The following is a 12,986-nucleotide window of genomic DNA, read 5'->3' as shown; positions in this document are numbered from 1 at the left end:
TATTAACCATAGGTTGTTTGAAAAACAATGGTTTCGGTTTATCCCCACACTTGCCTCCCAAGGTGCAGATTGCTACGATGCGGTCATAAAAATCTGACCACCCCCACCCCCAAACTCTCTCAAAACTGGCTATAGTCAGCAGATTTGCACTAATCTGTATATGCATATCCCTCACCCAAAGCCATCTATCCATCTTCAGTCCAAAACATGCTCCCTCTTTCCCCAACACGCTCAGCCATGCATTTGTGAGAGAGAAATATGGCAAGCCTCCACAGAGATTGAAATCCCACTCTACCCTGAAGAACAGCTTTCTAAGAACGGCAGCATGGGGTTAAGTCTGCATTGTTTACCATTAATCTCCAGTTCAGCTTTGCTCAAGCCACCCCCCTGTATTTGACTTGAACACCAATTGCCATCCACACAAGCTAAGTCCGGGTTTGTAGCTTAATCTGGATACTTCATGTCTCATGTTCCAGACCAACAACAGAAGCTCTGACAATCAAATTAAGCCCTTGCTTACACCCGGGTGTATTACAGAGTCAACTCCATCGTTTTAGAATTGTGCTCCCAGTGACACCTGGGCAACCCCATTAACTGTATGTGGGTTTACACAGGTGTTATGAAGGCACATTCTGCAGACTATGCAGTTGCACTGGTGTTGCCAACAGGTTTTACAGGCTAAATTAGGCAGTTCCTGGTGATGATTTACAAGAAGGAAAGAATCCAGCTTGACTAAGCCCTGGGAGAGTTTGGGTTACTTGTCAGTTAGAACAAATCTACTTGCAAAGTAAACAAATTGGATCTGGAAGTCAGAGACATGATAAAGGGACCAACCTGCCATTTTGACAAAGCCCATTTTTAAAAGCAGAACCATAGTATAAGTGTGCAGAGTTTGAGGTACCATGCAGTTGTGTGCGCACAAAGTTGTGGTGGTTACCTTCCTTGCATAGTGAGAGCAGGAAGAGTAACCCCAAAACATCCTCCCCAAAATATATGGGGAAATTCTGCAGATCTTGGGTCATCTGCATGAAGAGCTAGGGGTTGTCCTCCATGATAATTGCTGGTTTTCTTTGGCACTGGAACTTCCACTGGACCCCTGCCTGTCTCATCAACCTTCAGCACCTGGGCGGGGGGTGGGGGGGCAGATGGACAAAGCAGGTTTCCATAGGAATAAATGCTGATGGAGACACCTTTAAAACGTATTGGTTTGCAGGGGGGAAAAAAAGTGATATTACCAAGAGTGGCTCCTTTTTTCATCCTCCCTCTGCCTGTGTTAAGAGAGGCATGGCCAGAGAGCACCAAAATTACAGCATGTATATGGTGATCTTGTGTGTTTGGGGAAAGAGGGCTGATGATACCACTTGGGCTCCTTGCCTACCCTCCACTGAAACTGGCCAGTATTGACTGCCTGGCCTACTACGTATTATGTCCTACACACTTAGAATCAGAAAGGGGCCATAGTACCTTCAGACAACAGAACCACACTTGCAAGCATGACAGATTGGCTCAAGCTTTGTAAGTAAGAAAGCCTGAAGCATTCAGCTTCCAGTGACTCAACTATCCTCTGAAAGGAAAGCAAAGTAAGACATTAAAAAACTGAATGTGTGGTTTATTATATTTAAGATTCTTTTTGTCTAAAGGGTTTAAATATTTCTGTCACATAGTTAACAGTAAATTAATGTAATTTTACATGTTCAGTATTTTGATATACAGTACAGGACTACAAACGTGGCAAAGGAGCACTGGAAAATTAATATTTCCTCAATGCAAGTATCAATTCTGCAGCACCACTTAAAAACTGTGACTAAGGATGCAAGCTGCAGTATTACAAGCACACTAAAAAACCCATGCCTACATTAAACATTAGAGAAACAAAACAACTGACACAAGGGCTTAATATTTAAGATTTGATACAGGATTAAAACACTAATTTTTAATGTCCTGGTTTCAAATTAATAAATATAAAAACAATATAAAAATATACACCAGTTGATAGAAGGATGCACTGAGTAAAATTAGAAAGTTAAATTTCACTTTCAAACGTATGCAGGTATGTCTTTAGGGAGAGAATTTCTGTGTAGCTTCGGCTGGTCTTTCGGAAGAAGTCCAAGCTAGTAATTTGTTCAATGTCACGCACTCGTGCGGTGTGCATCTTCAGGAGATCTTCAACCCACTTGGATTCTTCCTCTGAGCTCTGAAATGAAAACAACTGGATTTAGTTTTAGTGCAGAAACTATCCGATCTTTGAAAGGTTATTGTACCTTTCCTAATTAGTTATCTCCATCAGACATATGATCTTCACATGCTCTTCCATTCAAAGTCAATTAAATGATAAATAAACAACGCATGGAGGTATAGTTTTGGGTCAGGTCTCAATTTTAGGATTTGGATTCAAATGTGGCTAAAACATCTAAGAAGAGTTGAAGTTACCTGGGAATGGCCCAACAGGTCAGAAGTCTTACAAGAATAGTTGTAGATCTCCTGGTGGGAGCAGATGATGATGCTATTGGGAAATCTGTTGCTCACTCAATATTTCTGCCATTTTGTATCAAAATCTCACAAAAGCAGCTTGCAACTTTGGCACAATATTATCTAAACAAATTCTAGCCTTGGTTAGGCTTTGAACCTTTATCTCAAACTTTAGCCCCAGCCCCGACCAGCATGTCCTTGCCTCATCTAGTAACAATGTCACACTACTATTTTAATCTTCCATAAATCCACACTGTAAGAATAATAGTGACAGCCATTCAGCATCATCATCCTTCCATGTGACTAGCCCAACTTGCCCAAGACCAAGTTCTACATAAAAGTTTTTGGTTTTGGTCCTGAGACTAATCTCTTCCTCATTAACTTGACAAAGTCCCCAAGTAAAAACAAACCTATGCCATTAAAAGCTAATGTCTAATCTCCATAGGAAACAGTTAGAAGTGACCAAAAAATATCAGAGATGCAAGAGGTGAGGTTTGTGGGTCACTCTGTGACAGCCAGTAAGTGAGGGAAGTGATTGTTTGCACAGCGTGGGAGTGAAGCACTGAATAAAGAGTTATAGAGTGTGGATCTAAAGTACATCTCTGTGACCCAGTGCCAGTCTGTTTTGAACAGCTGTATTTCTCAGAGACAAAAACTATTTCACCTTTAGCTCTATATGCCAATAGGAAACTGGCCAAAACAAGAAGTCTGTAAGACAAATCAAGATCTAGGGCCTTGGGGGAAGAGGTAGAGTGGGGGCGGGGCCTGGGATAGAGCCAGAGGTCAAGCACAGCCCCCCCCTCCACCAGAACTTTGGAAAGTTGGTGCCTGTGTCTGCAACTCAGTTTCTCCATTGGTGAAATGGGACTACTACTACTGTATTTGAACATGGCTGCTGTGAGGTTTACTTCATTAAATGTTTGCAAGTCATCTTTCAGCCCCAGATAGAACCCAGATGTAAAAAAAAAAAAAAAAAGGAACGAACAATGGGGAAAAAGGAGTGGCATTTTTTAAATCTCAGAAAAAAGTTTTGGAGAGGTTAAGGATTGTTGTTCTTCTACCCCACACAGTTCACCTATCCCTACAGAACTGGAGGTCAGACACAGCCAGACACTCATTTGAATCAGCTGGAATACCATGGTGCAAGAACAGAGCTGATATGGCGATCTCAGGATCAGTGCCATTTTGCCCAATTACATTTTCAAGTTTAGAAGTGGTTTTTTGCCACGTGAAGATAGCGAACAGCCATCATTTACGTAGTGTTGTACATGCACACAACTAAATATATACAGCACTGTAAACACAGGGAGCAAATGGTGCACAGCAGATACCAAGCCTGATTAATTTATATGCTAAAGGCATAAATAAATACAATATATGGAGATATGTATATCTCATAGAACTGGAAGGGACACTGAAAGGTCATCGAGTCCAGACCTCTGCCCTCACTAGCAGGACCAATTGGCTAAGCAGCAGTTCTGCAGAAAAGGACCCAGGGATTACAGTGGATGAGAAGCTGGATGACAGTCAGCAGCATGTCCTTGTTGCCAAGAAGGCTAAAGGTATATTGGGCTGCATTAGTAGGAGCATTGCCAGCGGATCGAGGGAAGTGATTATTCCCCGCTATGCGGCACTGGTGAGGCCACATCTGGAGTATTGCATCGTGTTTTGGGCCACCCACTACAGAAAGGATGTGGACAAATTAGAGAGTCCAACGGAAGGCAACAAAAATGATTAGGAGGCTGGGGCACTTGACTGCTGAGGATGGACTGAGGGAACAGAGCTTATTTAGTCTGCAGAAGAGAAGAGAGAGAGGGGATTTGATAGCAGCCTTCAATCACCTGAAGGGTGGTTCCAAAGAGGATGGAGCTTGGCTGTTCTCAGTGGTGGCAGATGACAGAACAAGAAACAATGGTCTCAAGTTACAGTGGGGGAGGTCTATTGGATATTAGGAAAAACTATTTCACCAGGAGGGTGGTGAAGCACTGGAATGGGTTAGCTAGGGAGGTGGTGGAATCTCCTTCCTTAGGAGTTTTTAAGGCCTGGCTTGACAAAGCCCTGGCTGGGATGATTTAGTTGGGGTTGGTCCTTCTTTGAGCAGGGGGTTGGACTAGATGACCTCTTGAGGTCTCTTCCAACCCTATTCTTCTATGATTCTATAAAGATTTTGATTCAGGAAACAGACTCCTGGCAACCTATAGAGAAGAACCCATGAGGAAAGATTTCTCAGAGAGAAATTAAGTTTAGGCAGAAACCCAAAAACAGTTGTCTAGGCTACTTGCAGGTCACACAGAATGCAGTATTCCATTGCTTGTTTTGTGCACTGGCTCGCCTGACGTTTGGACCACGTATAAACATTCAGATGTTAAAATTTAAAAGCCCCATACAGACTGGGTCCATTGTACTTTACCAAGCTTCTGCCACTATAAACAGTCTTACCTCTGATCTAAAAGAGCAAGAGTCTTTTGGCCCCAAGAAAATGCAGGAACAGAACATGTAGAGAATCTCTTTGCTTCTGCAATCCCAGATAAACACAAAACCCCCAAATGGTGTTCTATTTTTAAATTGTAACTATATTGGTTGAGGCACCTGGAATGCCATGGCAGGCAGACACTATAAAGATGTGAAGATTTAACTCTAGCTGCATCTCACAATGGACACCCCCTCCCCCCACCGAAACATCCAGTTGTCTGCTACCATGTAACACATTCTGGCCTGTATATTGAACTTTTCCTGCTGCGCAGCTCCAAGGTGACTTCATTAGGAGTTCTGCCATGTGTTATGACCCTATAAGTTATTTACTCTGCTGCCAAATCATTGCATCTCTATACTCCATGTAAGCATTTTCACGTTTAACACAAAACATATTTTAGGGTTTGGTTTTTTCCTTATGATAGTGAGCAGTAACAGTTCCATACCTTTTGCTATGTCATGGAGGGGGGGGGGGGGGGGGGAGAAATTGCCCAGTGATTAGAATAGGGACCTTGGACTAGAGGCAGGAGTCCTGAGTTCTGTTCCAGCTCTGCCACCAACTCCTTGTCTGACTACAGGCAAGACATTTTGGTTTAAGTTCTCATAAAAGTGTTCAATAATCATATTTTAAAAGGTCACTAAATGGGATTTTACCCATGGTTAGGTCTGTACATACTAGTTATGGAAACTAATGTAGCAGGGCCTATTTGAACTTACATTGCAGCTCTCATCATTGTCAGGCCGGTGGGGAAGTATGTATGAAAGAACGGATAGTGGCCCATCGCATTTATCAGCAGGCTGAGTGAAATCTAAACAGCTAGTTATGATGCTGTAGTAATGAGTTGGAACTGGAACTGAACTGCCTTCCACATACCTAGGAGGAAAACACAAACAAACATTTAGCAAAATCTGTTAGATGGACTCCCAGATAAGAGATTCCTTGTGCAGTGCTATTTGTATGTATCAGGGGAATAGCCGTGTTAGTCTGGATCTGTAAAAGCAGCAAAGAGTCCTGTCGCACCTTATAGACTAACAGACGCTTGCATATTTTATCTGCCTCTGGAAATTTCCACTACATGCATCCGACGAAGTGGGTATTCACCCACGAAAGCTCATGCTCCATTACGTCTGTTAGTTTAAGGTGCCACTGGACCAGGGCCGGCTCCAGACCCCAGCGCGCCAAGCGCGCGCTTGAGGCGGCGTGCCGCGGGAGGGCAGCAGGCAGCTCCAGTGGACCTCCCACAGGCATGCCTGCGGAGGGTCCACTGGTCCCGTGGCTCCAGTGGACCTCCTGCAGGCGTGCCTGTGGGAGGTCCACTGGAGCTGCGGGACCAGCGGACCCTCCGCAGGCACGTCTGCGGGAGGTCCACCGGAGCCGCGGGACCGGCGACCGCCAGAGTGCCCACCGCGGCGTGCCGCCCTGCTTGGGGCGGCGCAATTCCTAGAGCCGCCCCTGCACAGGACTCTTTGCTATTTGTATGTAGTGCTGTCAGAGTACTCATTTCCACCTTCACAGATAGGTGTCCTCTTCAGTTAGAATGTGGGTAAATGTAGGTAGAGAGATCACCAGGAGGCTCCAAGTTCTGCATAATTAAATACAGTTGAAACATTCTAAAATTAATTCCTACTTGTTGCCCAATAACCCTATTTACAGGGCTTCATTACAGACCAGGACCCAAGCAAAGAAAACAATTCCTCAACATTGGGGTCCAGAGTCTGGATTCTTGCTTCAGCCAGGAGAATTCCTTCAGCATATAGGAAAACTTCCAAGTCAGCACAGCACCTCTGCATCCATTTCCCCTTCTCTTCTCAGGCCCTGGAATGACGGGTGTGGCTAGAATGCCTCTGCACTCTGATTATTCCTGGAATGGCCTCACTGAAGTTGTCAGCCATTGATAAGTTATTCATAGATTTTATTGCCAAAAGGAGTCCATACAGACCACTCTGATGCGGTGGTGGTGACAGGGCCCACAGAGAGGTTTGACCTCTGCCATTCAAATTTCAGAGCTATGGTTTCTGGCTATCTGCAGACTCAGGCAAGCAAACAGGCTACACATTTACAAGATTTTCTTTGCAACCTTGAGGTCTCTACAAACTTTATGAATGCTGAGATTTTAATGTAATAACATGAGCCCAGGAGCTGGGGCTTTAGACATGGACCTATAATGGCTATGCCTTACTCTATCCCTGCTTCTACATAACAGACCATAAAATTTCACTCATTAATTCCCATATGAATTCCAATGGTATCTGACTGAACTGGATTATCCCGCTTAGAAAAAATATTCAAGTCTTTAGCTTGCTCTAATTTACAGTGGGAACTGCAGTGGTCCACAAAAGGTCCCAAAAATCTAGGGTCTACAAAGATGGCAAAACAGCCCACTTTACTCTCTCTCCTTCTCCCTAAACTATGGTGAGTGCAGCTCAGACTATGGCTCTAGAAGTTGACAGTATCTCTTGCTGTAGTCACCATCATAAAATGAACCGAGCAGTTACTGTAGAGTTAGAGAGCACCACAATTCTAGAAAATATCTTCTAATCAGGGATTTCAAGATTATTGGTAGGAAAGCATTGTTCAACGTGAATTAACAGAAAACGTGAGTATTTAACTCAATAGCCCTATTGTCCTTAACACTGCATTGCAAGCTATGCAAGCAGAACGTGCTCCACACTTACAAAGTAAAAGTATTGTAAAATACTGTAGTTAGTGAGGTTCCCATCAAAGTTGCCGTCGTGGGAAGGATGAACGAACGCTCTAGGTCAGAATATCAACGCTACAAGGTCAAGGTAGGGAATTCTCTGGTGATCAGTAGTTCCATTGTTGTTATCTAGAACGGAGCGAATTGCTTTTTTATCTCCCCACCCCCACCCCATAAGGACATTTAGTACTGAGAATCCTTCCTTTAACAAGAAACTTATGCTTACCAGATCATAAACTAACCAGCAGTTTTACTGACTTCAAAGAACTTGATTCTTGGCTTTACAAGTTAGCACCTTGTACCTCAAGCCCAAATACCAACTAATTAGGAAATACTGTATTTTTAGATAGCCATTAAGAACAGTTAATACATTTAAATATAAACTCTTACTGTTTTATCTTTTCTGGTGTGTCATGTAAACCATCATAGTCATAATCAAAGATTGGTCCACTTATGACATTTACTCCATTTCGTTCAGTTGCATACCTCTTCACCAAAACCCTTTGAAAATAATTCCATACCTCTGTGCGAAGACATAAGATTACCTTTAGTGAGCAAAAAATGCTTAGATAGGAGTTTCTAGATATGCTTTATGTGCAAGGATAAAAATCCAAACCTTTCTCATTCATATTATGCATGCAGCTATCAGAGGCATTATTGTAGAATCAGAATCGTAGGACTGGAAGAGACCTTGAGAGGTCATATAGTCCAGTCCCCTGCACACATGGCAGAACAAAGTAGTATTTAGACCAGAGGTAGTCAGTAGGTGGACCAGAGCCAAATTCAAACCACCAGATGCTTTTGAATGGACCCCAAAATCTATTTACTTCTTATCATTATCGTTAGTTTCTTCTTATTATTATTTTCTCTGAAGTTTGGACCTTGACTATACCTTGACCAAGAAATGTGGACTTTGACCACTCTTCCTGCAATTTAAGCCACTGCTTCTTGTTCTATCCTCAGAAATTAAGGAGAACAATTTCTCCCCCCCTTCTCCTTTTGACAACATTTTATTTATTTTGAAAACTGTTGTCCCCACTCAATCTTCTCTTCTCCAAACTAAACAAACCTAGTTTTTTCAGTCTTCCCTCAGAGGTCATGTTTTCTAGACCTTTAATAATTTTTTTCCGCTTCTCTGGACTTTCTCCAATTTGTCCACATCTTTCCTGAAATGCCCAGAACTGGACACAATACTTCAGCTGAGGCCTAATCAACGCGGAGTGGAGCGGAAGAATTACTTCTTGTGTCTTACTTACAAGATTCCTGCTAATAGATGCCAGAATGATGTTTGCTGTTTTTGCAATGGTGTTAAGCTAACTATGCGTGAATAGTGTGTGATCCACTATGACCCCCGGATCCCTTTCCGCAGTACTCCTTCCTAGGCAGTCATTTCCCATGTTGTATGTGTGCAACTGATTTTTCCTTCCTCTGTGGAGACCTTTGCATTTGTCCCTATTGAATTTCATCCTATTTACTTCACACCATTTCTCCAGTTTGTGCAAATCATTTTGAATTTTAATCCTATCCTCCCAAGAACTTGCAACTCCTCCCAGCTTGGTATCGTCCGCAAACTTTATAAGTGTATTCCCTATGTCATTATCTAAATCACTGATGAAGATATTGAACAGAACTAGACCCATAACTGATCCCTGCAGAACCCCAATTGATATTCCCCCCTTCCAGCTTGACTGTGAACCACCAATAACTACTCTCTGGGAACAGTTTCCCAACCAGTTATGCACCCACCTTACAGTAGCTCCATCTAGGTTGCAATTCCCTAGTTTGTTTATGAGAAAAACATGCGAGACAGTATCAAGTCTTACTACAGATTTATTGTAGCTTCACTAAGGTTTTATCTACACTACCACAGCTTTTAGCCACATGGCTATGTCACCACAGCCATGCCACTAAAAGTCATGCCGTGTAATTGCTGTTTGTCGGCTCTCCTACTGACAAAAAACTTCCACCCCCAATAAGCGGCTTTTGAGTTGTCGGCAGGAGAGTACTCCTGCTGACAACGCGCTATTCACAGTGGCGCTTGTTGCGGCAAAACTTTTGTCTTTGGGGATGTGGGGGAGAATTAACACCTCTGAAAGACAAAAGTTTTGTTGTTCAATTGCCAGTGTAGACATAGCCTCCGTTTCTCTAGATCAGAGATACTCAGACTGAGGCTCGTGAGCTGCAAGTGGCTCTTTAACGTGTCCCCTGCAGCTCTTTGCAGCACATGATATTACAACACTGTGTGATTTAACTATTAACCAGTATAAGTCATTAACCAATCAGGATGCTTTCACTATGTTGTTAACCACTTGTAGTTGATAAAATAATAATACTGTGGCTCTTCTGGGTAATGTTGATCACTAATTTGGCTCGTGAACCACTGAGTCCGAGTATCACTGCTCTAGATGAAGCCTGCTAGATTTCTTTGTGCTTTATTAATTTATTTTCTAATGAGTGATAAAGGAAATGCACAGTACCATTCAAAGGCTGGCATTGCAATAGACCTTATACAGAAAGCTTGCTGTTCCTTCTCTAGCAGTAGAAATGAATATTCTCATACACACTTTTAATGTCCTTGGCTCTTTGTAAGCACAAAGTCTCAGTGCTACTTTCATTAATTGAATAGCAAAACCGCTGATCTCTAAGGAAGGTCAAATCTAAAAGAGCATGAAAGGCACATTCCTTTCCGTTAGGTTCCCTCAGATATTAATAATCTAATTTCTGGAACTAGGTAGACTCTGCAATGACTTAGTTATATTGTAACATCTGACGGAAGAGCAGTGTCTTCTGAAGGATGTAGATAGATTGTCATAATGGACAATCTATCAATACTCTTCCTCCATTAACCTATAAGCATCTTCATTTATAAAAGATGGGACACACACACAACTCCCAAATCTATTTCAAAAGTAAAAGAAAGGAACTAACCGCAAGTGTATGTAACTAAAGCACATTGTAATGTTTGCAACTGATGTCCTGCTCACTCAGACATCCTCCATTTTCCCCAGTTATAAATTTTAAAATCCTCTGTACAGGGGCCTTCTCCCTCTATACTGCACATGCATACTTCAAGTACTACAGAAATCATGACTACCATCAACCCCTCCATTGGTGAACTCTTGAGTTGTTGGGGACTCCAACATCAAGTTATCATTAAAAAAAAAAGAATGACATCACAGTATGAGCAATTTATGGTTGTTTGGTCCTATGATTATGTTCCTGGAAACAGCATTTTTATAAATCATGACTTGAGAGTGGGTAATCAGTAATGATTTTCCACTGTTTGATCAGGTAACTGTCATTCTGCCACCTTTGCTCAAGCTCCTTACGTATATCACCACTTGTTTCTACCCACAGGCTTGCTAACACTCTCCTTTGGTTTGAAAAGCATCCCAGAGTTTTGAGGTTTAGCCAAACCTCTCTGGTCTAGAATTTGGGTTGGAAATCTCACAAGAGCTACTTCTTGAGCCTCTTGCAAGACTTTCTGCTTCCAGCCAAGCCAGAAATGCCACCAGAATAGTCTGATAGTTTGCTACCGCCCACCAAAACTAGGAAGCAAAGCGGCACACAAAGGAAAGAAAAGTTAATGGGTTTCAGTTAGATTTAGTTCAGTTCACTTTTTGTTCACATGCATTTAGCCCCATCTGTGATAAATCCATTTGGCCCACCTGTATTCCTATACATGTATTCAGAGAGGCCAGCTGAAAGTTATCCAATAAACCTCTAAATCAGTTGATTGCATCGTTCAACAGCCGCACCAATTTTGAAAGATATCTATACCAGTTAGCTAAGTGGTGCATGGAATCGGCTGTAACCCACAAGAGTATCATACTTACTTTTGAAGGCAGGATACATTGGAATGATATTTGTTATTAGAAAGGCATCATATTTAGCTTCTGCAGAGGAACTTAGTTCTGAAAGTCATAGAACAAGATGTGTTAACATTGAAGTTCCTAGTAGTAATCTCAGACTCAAGTAAAACAAATTAAACAATTGCAGGCAGTAATCAAAAGAAAGATTCTTCTAAATGAAACTCTGGATTAAACTAAACACAATTTCTTGTTACTTTACATGACAGATGGACTGAGAACAGAGGGTTTTTGTCCTTGTTTCAATCTTCCACCAGCTAAATTTGTTTCTATTTTTGTACATTCTCAGGGAGGTGTGATAATTGTGCTGTATTGTTTTGCAACTTTTTTTTTTTAAAAGGCTCACACTTTCAAGGCAGAATAGAGTCTGTTCAGAAAAATCAAGAAATGATCCATCTCTCTACTGCCGTTAGTTCTGTAACATACATACTCCTTTTAAAAACCATTTCAACCCTTCCTTTAATAAGTCAGAGGGGAGGAAGTCATCCCCCAAGGCTGCAACCGTCTGCTCAGACATTCATTCCGACTGGCATATCCATCCATTCCCCAGAGACTGAAGAAGTGGTAAGCAAGTCAACCAATAGAGCCTAAGATAATCATTTGTACAACATACATGAAAAATTCTTGCTCTCCCTTTACAGACAGAAATCCATTCGCATTAAGTTTTCAGACTAAACAATTTTGGTTGTGACATGTACTAATAGTTTATTAAGTCTTATGACAAGACAGTAGCTGTATTTCTCTAGGATTTTGAATTGAAGACTGCTGGCCAGATGCTCAGCTGGTGTATATTGGCGTAGGTACATTGACTTGAAGAGGAGTAATGCCAAATTTTGCCAGCTGAGGCTCTCTCCCTTCATCATTACTGCATACACAATAAATACCAGATTTCAAACTATTCAACCAGTATTTGATGGCACAAAATGTCTCTTTTGCGATCATCTTTTCATATCCATGGATTTTAAGTTCAGAAGGGATCACTGATCTATGGCCTGGATTAGGCATAAGGTCAGCTTATAGAATTCCAGCCTGTAATTTCTACATCAAGCTCAGCTACTTTTATTTGAGTTACAGCAGTTCTTAGAAAGACATCCAGACTTGACTTGAAGATTGAGAGAGATGGAAATAGCTGCCATATTGGTAAGCTATTCTAGTTGTTAAATATTTATATCTTATTTCCAGTTTTGAATTTGTCAAGTTTCAAATTTAACTTTCAACCACTGAGGTCTTGTTTTGTCTTTGACTGCTAGACAAAAGAGTCCTCCACCATTTACAGACATCATCTTTCCATGTAAGTACTTCTGGACTGATCAAATCATTCTTTTTGATAATAAACAGATTGACTGACTAGATGAATGGATATTTGAGTTACTGAACTTTTCAGAAGCAAAGAGAGACAACTGAAATTCATACACTAGTCAAAATCATGTACAATTAAAACAGTTACATTTAGCCGATAACAGTTCCATTGGGTTAC

The 12,986-nt window shown here is 41.7% G+C and overlaps 1 protein-coding gene across 4 annotated transcripts in view; it reads right to left on the bottom strand.

The window, feature by feature from the left end:
* Window positions 1-1,592: 1,592 nt before the first annotated feature.
* ENPP2 (ectonucleotide pyrophosphatase/phosphodiesterase 2) overlaps window positions 1,593-12,986 on the bottom strand; it is a 101,709-nt gene continuing 90,315 nt past the window's right edge. For all 4 annotated transcript variants that reach the window (XM_045004711.1, XM_045004712.1, XM_045004713.1 and 1 more), the window contains 4 exons: window positions 11,477-11,554; window positions 8,031-8,163; window positions 5,659-5,815; window positions 1,593-2,194 (listed from right to left, as the gene is read on the bottom strand). In XM_045004711.1, the coding sequence (XP_044860646.1) occupies window positions 2,024-2,194; window positions 5,659-5,815; window positions 8,031-8,163; window positions 11,477-11,554 (539 nt within the window). In that variant the 3' untranslated portion in view covers window positions 1,593-2,023. The remainder of the gene's footprint in view (window positions 2,195-5,658; window positions 5,816-8,030; window positions 8,164-11,476; window positions 11,555-12,986) is intronic.

Source organism: Mauremys mutica, chromosome 2 (assembly GCF_020497125.1).
Source record: "Mauremys mutica isolate MM-2020 ecotype Southern chromosome 2, ASM2049712v1, whole genome shotgun sequence".
NCBI lineage: Eukaryota > Metazoa > Chordata > Testudines > Geoemydidae > Mauremys > Mauremys mutica.
Note: the sequence above shows the minus strand (reverse complement) of the source record. Positions and strands in the feature narration are given on the sequence as shown.